Here is an 11,080-nt window from a genome sequence, read left to right as displayed (position 1 = left end):
ATTAAGCGCATGTGTTGACCATAGACTGTAAAAAAATGGTGTTGACCTGCAGACATATTAAAGGGAAGTTTTGATGCATGTACTAGATAAATGTAGCAATGCTGTTACTTTATATTTTTCAGTAGCATGACAGTAGTTCAGCTGTTTTTAAAGCAGTGTAGCCTATCTTAACCCTTACATTGTGTTCGGGTTATTTTGTCCTGGAGAGGATTTTATTTTTCCTGAAAACATTAGTTAAAGGTAGGGTAGACAGTTTCCGGAGAGGCAATAGCGAGCTAGCTTTGAAAGCATAAAATCCCATCCTCCCTTCAGAGCGTCTCCAAAGCCACGCCTTCTTCAAAACACATGAACGTGAAGTGAGTGAGTACACCCCTCACATTTTAGCAAATCTACTCACGGGACAATATATAGATATAGGATATGGATATAGATTAGAGTAGTCAATGTGCTGCTTGTATAGCAGTATATATTTACTGTCCTCTGAAAATAACTCATCATACAGCCATTATTGTCAAAATAGCTGGCAACAAAAGTGAGTACACCTTAAGTGATAATAGCAGTAACCTACGTCATTTAACCATGCAAAGCCACATGTCCTATTCATCATTTTCATGTTTTTGTCTGCTTGACAGGACCATACAAATTATTGTATCTTGTATGAGAGCAGTTAAAATTTGTGCCTTGAGTACAATTCTCTCACTGACCACTGGATGTTCAACATGGCACCTCATGGCAAAGAACTCTCTAAGGATTTGAGAATTTGAATTGTTGCTCTCCACAAAGATGGCCTAGGCTATAAGAAGATTGGTAACACCCTGAAACTGAGTTACAGTACAGGCCAGGGTCATACAGAGGTTTTCCAAGACGGGTTCCACTCGTAACAGGCCTCGCAAGGGTCAATCAAAGAAGTTGAGACCTCATGCTGTGCGTCAGGTGCAGAAGCTGGCTTCAAAAAACAGACGCATGAGTCCTGCCAGCATTGCTTTAGAGGTGCAGAAGCGGAAGGTCAGCTTGTCAGTGCTCAGACCATACACCGCACACTGCAACATGTCGGTTTGCATGGCCGTCATCCCAGAAGTAAGCCTCTTCTGAAGCTCTTCCCCAAACACACTGCCAAGATGACAACTGTCTTGCTGAGGAAGCTGAAGGTGATGGAGTGGCCAAGTATTTCTCCAGACCTGAACCCTATTGAACACCCGTGGGGAGTCCTCAAGCGGAAGGTGGAGAAGCGCCATGTGTCTAACATCTAGCAGCTCCGTGATGTCATTATGGAGGAGTGGAAGAGGATCCCAGCAACAACCTGTGCAGCTCTGGTGAACTCCATGGCCAGGAGAATTAAGGCAATGCAAGATAACAATGGTGCTCACACAAAATGTTGACACTTTGGACACGGTTTTGACATGGTCACTTAGGGTGTCCTCACCTTTGTTGCCAGCTATTTTGACAATAATGGCTGTATGTTGAGTTATTTTCAGAGGACAGTAAATATACTGCTATACAAGCAGCAGAATGACTACTCTAAAATATATCCAAGTTTCATTTCTATGGTATTGTCCCTTGACAAGATATACTAAAATGTTTGCTGAAATGTGAGGGGTGTACTCACTTTTGTGAGATAATATATATATATATATATATATAGCTGGATAGAAACGGCAAAATTAGTCGGATACATTTTTTTATCCAATAAGAAAACATGCACATAAACAATGATGACAACGCATTTACCGAATACATTTCTTGATTTGGAAAAAAATCTGAATTTCACTTATGCGCAAAATATCGCATCAAAAAATCTTGATTTTCTTGAAATTCTTTGGATGGAAGCATACAGCTAGTGACAGGTTGTCCCACACTAGCACTGAACACGTCATCAGAGAAGAGATGTCGCTGCAAGAGGGAGGGGAAATTTTGATGAAAGATTATGAATCAGTTCATTCTAAATGGTTCTCTTCCATATATGGAGGCCTAGCATTGGTGGGTCAGATTCATTCAAGTATGTAGCTCACATTGGTAAGAATAATTCCAAATGCTCTCTGTCAGTCTTACATGTAGCACTGAAACGTCTGATTCATTCATAATAAATCGGCTCTGATAATATATATATACACACACACAAATACAAAATGTGGTAGCTTGTAGCCTAGCTACGTTTTCAAAACTTTAGAACTTAAGCATGTTGAAATACTTTAAAATATGCTTGTAGCCTTGAAACCAACATTAGCTTCTCTAATAATACTGGTCAAGGTGAACATAAATACAATCTTTCAGTGTTCCGTGACATTAGATACCATTCGTTGGTTTCGTTGCGTGCGAATGTAGTCAATGTGTCTCTTAATCAGGAGATCTCTGCTGTAACCTTATTAAATTTAGCTGGGTTCCACTCTGCTGTTCTCTCATAACTCATCACCTCAGTATCTTCAGGCTCAAGCAGGGCTTTCTGACTCCAGCTTTTCAGCGCGTGGTTGTGTGGAGATAAGGGGTCTTTATTGGTAGACCCTGCTAATCTGACTTGGCAGGGGGGATTGAGGGCAGGCTGTCCGGATTGTGACGCCTCCATCAAGCATGACTTTTCTGCGGATGGCCCCAGCTGGTCTGGATACGTCTTTAATGAGTGATGAAAGAGGCAGACGTAGTCGGGCAGGTTGTGGGGGTCTCCCTCCTCTAATCCACTGTGTCTGTCTCTCAGCCCTTGTTTAGGTGCATGCCCTCCAGCAAATCCAGATATGATTCATTTTTTACATGAGAATAGCATTGTCATTGGGTTTTCATCTTGCATTGGGTGTAATGATGTTGAAGTGGTTTACATCATATGGTGAACAGTCCCAACAAATCTTAATCTTAAGCATCTTTATCTTGATTTAACCATTCTTAAAACATGAAAAATGGCCTTACCTGAGAAGATATTAAGAGATGTGTACTTAAATGTGTCATCCACTGATTTGTTTCACTTTCTAAATGTAGTAGAAAAAAAGAGGAAAACAAAACCAAATGTACTTGGATTTAATACACATTCTGAGAAAACAACTATGAAGCAGGGTTGTTCTAGTTAAACTAAAACCTTTAAAAAAATGGTTACTTGAAATAAAATAAACGCTAACTGAAATAAAATATTCAAAAGATCCTTAAATGTTATAACTTGATACACTAAAATAACAACAAAAAAACAAAAATGATATATATAATGTAGATGTATGTATAGTATTTCAATAATACTAAAAATAACATTGGTATGAAGAGAATTATACTGACACTAAAATATTAAATTCTGACATTTTGGCACAACATGAGGATATGTAAATAACGCAATTGTAATTTTTGAGATAACTATTTCTTCGAGAGAATATATTTAAAAGTTTTCTTGCTTTAAGGATGTTTAAATATATATACATACACACACATACATACACACATAGCCTACTGTATATATTCCATTACAATAAACATAAACAAATGGTGTTTCAGTATCCTTTTTTTATTTGTGTAAAAAAATGCATCACAATACAAACACAATAATCATTTTATTGTTATTTACAGTCATGGCCAAAACAAGTATATTAGCCTATTACATTTATTTCTAATGTCTGCTGTCCAAATTTACACTCGCAACTCAATCCAAGTACCGTATTTAAGATTGAGACTGTGAACAAACTTTAGGTCATCCTGTGGCGCCGATGAGGTCCTGTACAAGCCAATATGAACTTAAAATCTCTCTCCTCTGAACATCAAGGGAAAGACCTTAAATATATCCTCAAAGAAGAGCATAACATGCAACTTGCTGTAAAGTGTAAAGCCAGCCAGGCTGCTGGACACATCAGTTTGGGCCTGTGGGACATTTGGGTTAATCTAATGCAGATCTAACTGTACTGAACATCAAAGGCACTGAATCGTAAATGAGAAAACCCAGCGACTTTGAGGAAGGAGAGATGGACTGCATTTCAAAAGTCTGAGGAAAATCACCTGATTACAAATGCATTGCTTTGAAGCTGGACTGATCATGGCACATGTATGTTAATGTTGTTGTCCCGAATAGATTGTGCGCCGCCTCCCCCTGGTGGATGGATCATGTTACTCTTGTTCAAACGTTACATATAAAGCATCAAACCTCATCCAGTCCTTTATTTTGCTTTCTAACGTTTCCTACGACGTCCTGCAGTTGGCCCACAGTCTCCATCATGTGTCGGATGCTGTCTTGGACACTTCCCATTCCCTCTCGCCTCCACGAGAGACGCAGTTCCTCGATCCATCTCAGCACTTCATCTATCCGTTTCTGCGTTTCTTTCTGCTCCTCGAGCTCAGCGAGAAGCGCTTGCTTGGCGCACACCTCGGCTTCATAATCCTGCAGCAGTTTCGCGACGGAGTCCTGCAGTTTAGTGAGCTCTTCTTTGCCTTCTGGGTGCTTCTGGTGCAGCTGGTCATCGGGCAGAAGGACGTTTCGAGGAACGGAGAGGACGCGGTCCATCAGCATCCCCTTCATGCGCTGAAACATGACTTCGAAGCGCTCCTGTAAAAACTGTCGCAGTTTTTGGGTGCTCTCTCGAGCTGTCAGTCGGAGCTCTGCCGGCGGGTCATGGCCTGGACACAATCTTTTCACAAACACAGACTCAACTGCGACCAACATGTGATTAAGAGAGTCTCGAAAGGCATCACGAACTCGTAGTGTGCAGGTCTCCGGGGTGAAGCCGAAGAACTGTGCTTCATACAGCTGGAGGGATTCTGATCCCACTGAAACTACAGTGATAAGAGAGACCAGTTACTGAAGAAGGCCACAAATATATACATTTATGTATATATATATATAGTACCGGTCAAAAGTTTAGAAGCATTAATGTTTTGAATGTTTTTGAAAGAAGTCTCTTATGCTCATCAAGGCTGCACAACTGTGATTGTGAAATATTATTACAATTTAATATAATGGTTCTCTATTTTAATATACTTTATAATTTATTTCTGTGATGCAAAGCTGAATTTTCATCAGCATCCATTAGTCCAGTCTTAGTGTCACATGATCCTTCAGAAATCATTCTAATATGCTGATTCAATACTCTGGAAATAGTTGTGCTGCTCAATATTTGTTATAACCTATGATACTTTTTTCAGGATTCTTTGATGAATAATTCCTTTAAATAAACCTTTTGTAACAAATAATATACACTACCGTTCAAAAGTTTGGCGTCTGTCATTTTTTTGTTATGTCAATAGTAATGTTTCCAAACTTTTGACCGGTACTGTACACACACACAGACACACAGACACACATACATACATACATACATACATACATACATACATACATACATACATACATACATACATACATACATACAGACATACAGACACACATACATATACAGACGTTACATATACTTGAAAGATTGCTTGTTAGCATTGTCGTAGTCTCAAAGGGCTAACTTAAATTACTGCTGTTTCTCAAAATATTAAAGAACTAGCCGTATGAAACTATGACAATAACATGTATCTACATGTAAAATGTACTAAATATTTTCTAACATCCTAGAGTTAGAGATAAAATAACATAAATAAGCTTTTCCGTTTTACCTCCGCTCTCTGCCATCTCTACAGCCCGCGCTCAGTTCAACCTTCTTCATGCGGCAGCGTCACTCAGTGAAAGTGCAGTATCGCCCCCTGCTGATTGGGAGCACGATGGTTGTGAACATGGACACGTAGAAGATTTTTCGAATTAACTGTGCATAGTTAATCGACTTCGATAAACAACCAAAGCAGGTGAATCACATTCACAACATTACAAACTTTGATTTTAAGCAAAAAGTATTTGAAAATCGGACAAAAAGATAAATATACAAGACTGTGTAGTTAATGGCTTTAATGAGGGAAAGAACCGCAATCCAATCAATCATTGTGAATTATATAATGAATTAAAAACGAAGGATAAATAAACACCTGTTGATTTGAAGATAGGCTATTTATTTGTAGAAACAGTATAGGCTATATTTTAGGTTTACTGCAAAATATGCATATACAAATTGATGCATCCAGTCAGACGAAGACAAAAGACATTTATCTAAATATTTATAATAAATAATAATAAAAACAATAAATATTTAGATAAATGTGTAGCCTAATAATAATTAGCTTTTATTATAACAAAGTAACAATAAGAAAGTCTTTAACTAAATATCTAAAATAATGTTGCAAGGAGAGTAAAGGAAGAGAGAAATGAGCTATAAGAGCAGAGCAATTAATGAGCTTTGCCGTTGCCAATATTTATATATCCTATCAGGAACAGTATGTTAATCATGCCAAAAAATATATATTTTCTAAGAATCAGCTCTGGCCTATATTATCTGTAAGCAAAACTAAACATTGCAAGCAGAACAAGCCAAATAAGCCTTTTCAACATGTCTTGACTTTATGCTATACTCTCTTTACCTTACTTAAAACCACAAACTCGTGTGAATTTTGATATTAGACCAGATAACAGACTTTTAGAGAAGTGACACCATGTACTTTACTGAGTGGAAGTGAACCAAATATCTGGTTTGAATTGGCCTATATGAAAATGAGTAGGCTACATGATATCAAAAGATATAATAGACAAAAAAAAAAAAAAAAAAAACATTCATAAATGAATTAATTAAAAATATATATGTTTGAAAAGATTAATTATAGAAATAACCATTAAAAAATCATTATAATAATAAGCATGACACTTTATTTTTCTTATACCTTTTTCAGCAGCAGAGATGTCTTAACAGCGATGGTTCTTTGTCAATATTTTGAAGTATCAAAACAGTAGAAAACAGTCTACCGTTTGGTACAACTGACATGAATTTTGCTGTGTGTATATGATATTTCCCAAATAAAATAAGAAATTTAATTATATTGTCCATCTCCAATATCAGTATCACATTTCACAAACAAGAGCATTGTATCAGTTATTGTAACAAACTTGTAAAAAAACCTCAAAAAGAAATAATGAAACTTGGGACCAACATAAATTTGTATAGGCCTAAGTGCACAATATCTGACAATAAATGTAAGATATTTCCTGACTCATCTGTACAGAAATAACATGGCCGAAAACCTTTCTTTAAATTCACTAATAAAGTAATTACAGGATAATATAAAGTGAGTTTCTTTGACTTTATTTGAAACTATATAGTCTATATTAATATCTGATACTAAAATACTTTTTTCTTTTATTAAGAGCTTTCTAATATATAAGTTTGTCACGGTTCATGAATTCACTGTTTTCTTCGTGTCTCGTGTATTTGTTGTTCTGTGTGTGTGGGTGTGTGTGAGTGGGCGTTACCGCTTGTTCCAGCTGATCAGCGAGCCAGCTGATCTCATTCCCCGCACCAGCTGCTGCCAATTCACTCACCTATAAAGACTCATCGCACTCTCCTCTCTTTGTCAGATTGTTGTTTGGTGTGCCCATCGTGTGCCCATCGTGTGCCCATCGTGTGCCCATCGTGTGCCCATCGTGTGCCCATCGTGTGCCCATCGTGTGCCCATCGTGTGCCCATCGTGTGCCCATCGTGTGCCCATCGTGTGCCCATCGTGTGCCCATCGTGTGCCCATCGTGTGCCCATCGTGTGCCAATCGTGTGCCCTGTTCCTGGTTCGAGTTCCTGTTCGGTGTCTTCGTGGATTTCGTCTCGTCTGGATGTTCACCTGCACTGGATTCACCGTCACCACTCTTCACCAGCACGCTGACCATTTTGTCCCTGCGCCACCAGCCCACCCGAGATTTGAACTGTGTTTGTGTCTTTTGACCAACCAAATAAAGAGTTCAAGTCAAGTCAAGTATATTTGTATAGCGCTTTTCACAATACAGAATGTATCAAAGCAGCTTCACAGTATTAAATTAAAATAATACAACAAGGTTTGTTTCTAGTGGAATTTATTGATTGATAAAATTAAATATCCCCAAAATATCCCCAACTGAGCAAGCCAAAGGCAACAGTGGCAAGGAACCAAAAAACTCCATCAAGTGACCCAAAGGTGACCGAAAAACTGCATCAGGTGACCTAATGGAGAAAAAAAACCTTGGGAGAACCCAGGCTCAGTCGGGGGCCAGTTCTCCTCTGGCATTTATGAAATAGAGACAGGATTTAACTGTAAGATTAAAAATATTATATGAATGCCTGGCTGAAAAGATGCGTCTTTGATCTAGTTTTAAACTGGGAGAGCGAGTCTGAGCAACGAACAGTATCAGGAATGCTATTCCAGAGTTTTGGAGCTAAATGTGAAAATGCTCTCCCTCCTTTGGTGGATCTGGATATCCTAGGTATGACCAAAAGGATTGTTCTGCCTGGTCGATAACGCGGCGCAGCATGACATATTACAGCAGTACGTAATATGCAAGTTACCATGTAATGGTCAGTAACATCATCACTTTGTGGAATGATATCTATATCGGTTGGATCGGTTCCATATGATATAATTAAATCGAGTGTGTGATTAAGACGATGAGTGGGACCAGTGACGTTTTGCTTGACCCCAAAGGAATTTAATAAATCTGTAAACGCAGCCCCTAACCTAACGCATCATTTTAATTATCTACGTGTATGTTAAAATCTCCAACAATTAATGCTTTATCGACGTTGACCAATAGATCTGAGAGAAAATCTGCAAAATCTTTTAGGAAATCAGCGTAAGGCCCTGGCGGTCTATATGCGGTAGCCAAGGCTAGAGATAATAGGGATTTTTTTCTTACATCTGAGAGCATAACATTTAGTACAAGTACTTCAAACGAATTAAACTTGTCACCTGTTTTCTGGGTAACATTAAGAATATCTCTATAGATTGTTGCAACACCGCCGCCACGACCAATCAGACGGGGCTCATGCTTATAACAGTATCCTGGTGGAGTAGACTCATAAAGACCGAAATAATCATTTGGTTTAAGCCAGGTTTCAGTAAGACAAAGTACATCGATGCTATTATCTGTGACCATTTCATTTACAATAACTGCCTCAGGTGTGAGTGATCTAATGTTTAGAAGCTTTAGAAATTGTTTTTGTTCACTAATAGCGAGATTTTCTGTTTTAATAACAATTTGATTTTTCCTAGATCCTGCAGTAGATTTATTATTTGATCTCACTAAACGAGGAATAGACACAGTTTCTATGCAATGTTCTACACTAGTATTTATATCAATTAAGTTGGTGCAGCAGAGACTGTAATTTGGACTTTTGGTTACTAGTCAAACGGTATTTAACATCTTGGAGATGTTATCAGACAGAAGATCCGCTCCGATTCTACTTGGGTGTAAGCCATCAGCGCGGAAGAGCCTAGGACGCTCCCAAAACAGGTTCCAATTATTTACAAAGAGCAGTTTCTGCTCATTGCACCATGACATTAACCATTCAATTAGCGCAAATAATCTTTTCATGCCCTTGTCGGTACGTGGGAAGCGGTCCAGACACAATGATCGACGTTGTTTCAGGCGATGTGCTGCGTACCGTCTCGATCAGGCTCCTGAAGTCTTTCTTCAGAACCTCCGTCTGCCGCAGCCTGATATCGTTTACTCCCGCGTGCAACACGACGGCTCTGACATGCTCGTCACCATTCAAGATCTCGGGTACCCGCGCAGCGATATCGAAAACACGAGCACCAGGAAAGCAGTGAGTGCGCACCTTACTTTTACCTAACGTAGCGTGGACGTGTCCACCAATGATCGCCAATGATCACAGCATCGCGTTCCGTTTCGCGAAGAGGGGAGAAGCGGTTCTGGGTGGAGATCTCGAAAACCGGGAAGGGCGGAGAGATTCTTGCTCTGGTCCTGGCCCGCGTCTTCTGCTGCGGAACCACCGAGGCTTCGTGGTGGCGTGTCGGAGCCGGAGTGAACGAAACAATGGCTGATCGTGACCTGGGCGCTCGGGACCAATGCTGAGAAACGCACGAAGTAGACGAGGTCGGGGTCAGCGGATTACTAATGTTAGTCACTGATTTGTGTGCATCGGCGCGTGATGTTTCAAGAGCTAAACGCCGGTCTCTCATTGACGCATCGGCGCGTGATGTTTCAAGAGCTAAACGCTGATCTCTCAGCTCGGCTTGTTTCTCTAAAAGATCACGGATCTGCTTCTCTACAGCTTCCAGCTCAGACTGCACCGCGTGCAGCTCGAATGTGTCCTCACCTGCACCAAAAGGTAGACAACATACATAAGTTAGCAACGACGCTACCAGTGATGCTATCAAATATTAATACAAATTTATGACGGAAGTCTTGGATATAATCCGTCTTTTAGTGGTACGGGTGTATTGTAGACGCACGATAGGTGAGAAAATGTTAATTTGTAAGTGAGTGTAAAAAAGACGCGCTCAGCCGTGACCCACAGGTGAAAACCGGTGTTGGGTCACAAATCGACTTGAGACGCGTCTGCTCAACAGTCCGCATTGTAACTACTATGAGGTTTGAGCAGCAGTGCTTCTCAGTGAGGAAAAGTAGAAAATGTTCGTTGTAAGTGAGTTTAAAGAGAAAAATCACGGATTATGAATCAAATCGATGGAGCGCCAAACACAACAACGCGTTCAGACGTGACGCATGTGCAACAAATGCAAATGGGCAGATGACAAATAAGGGTGAAACAGCATTTTTGAAAACAAAGTTCTAAATTGCTTGAGAATTGTATGAATTTGTAAAGTTCAAATACTGTTGTTTTTGAAATTGTTAGAGGTTAGCAGATTTTTTTTTTCATTATGTAATTTATTAAGCTTTTCTCACAGCTCCAGGCAAAATATGTCCTGCGGTGTGACATGACATTACTATAAAATTCAAATATTGAAATATTATTAATTTCAAATACAAATCAGGTATGTTTCAAGTTTAACAAGCATTCTTAAAGCATGATCATTAAAATTCTGCATAGATTTTTTTTCACAGCTGTTTTTTGATTATATTCTTTGCTTGTGCCATCTTTTACCACTCTCTCCAGTGGAAATATTGTGTAAAATGAGAAAAAATATTTGAAAATGTTTATTATTTTTTATATAGTTATATTATGAAATGTTTTCAAATGCATATAATCATTTAAGCTAGTTAACATAGTAAAAGTCGTTTAATTGTGTTTGAAGTGATGTCACACCACAGGACA

The 11,080-nt window shown here is 39.0% G+C and overlaps 1 protein-coding gene across 1 annotated transcript; it reads right to left on the bottom strand.

Annotated features, from left to right (window-relative positions):
* Positions 1-3,455: 3,455 nt before the first annotated feature.
* On the bottom strand, positions 3,456-5,670 carry mis12 (MIS12 kinetochore complex component). Its single transcript, XM_084413179.1, has 2 exons — positions 5,560-5,670; positions 3,456-4,731 (listed from the first exon to the last, which is right to left on the bottom strand). Exons 1-2 carry the CDS (start codon positions 5,573-5,575, stop codon positions 4,100-4,102), a joined length of 648 nt encoding a protein of 215 aa, XP_084269305.1. The 5' UTR covers positions 5,576-5,670; the 3' UTR covers positions 3,456-4,099.
* Positions 5,671-11,080: the final 5,410 nt, after the last annotated feature.

This window comes from Rutilus rutilus, assembly GCF_951802725.1.
Source record: "Rutilus rutilus genome assembly, chromosome: 7".
Lineage (NCBI taxonomy): Eukaryota > Metazoa > Chordata > Actinopteri > Cypriniformes > Leuciscidae > Rutilus > Rutilus rutilus.
Note: the sequence above shows the minus strand (reverse complement) of the source record. Positions and strands in the feature narration are given on the sequence as shown.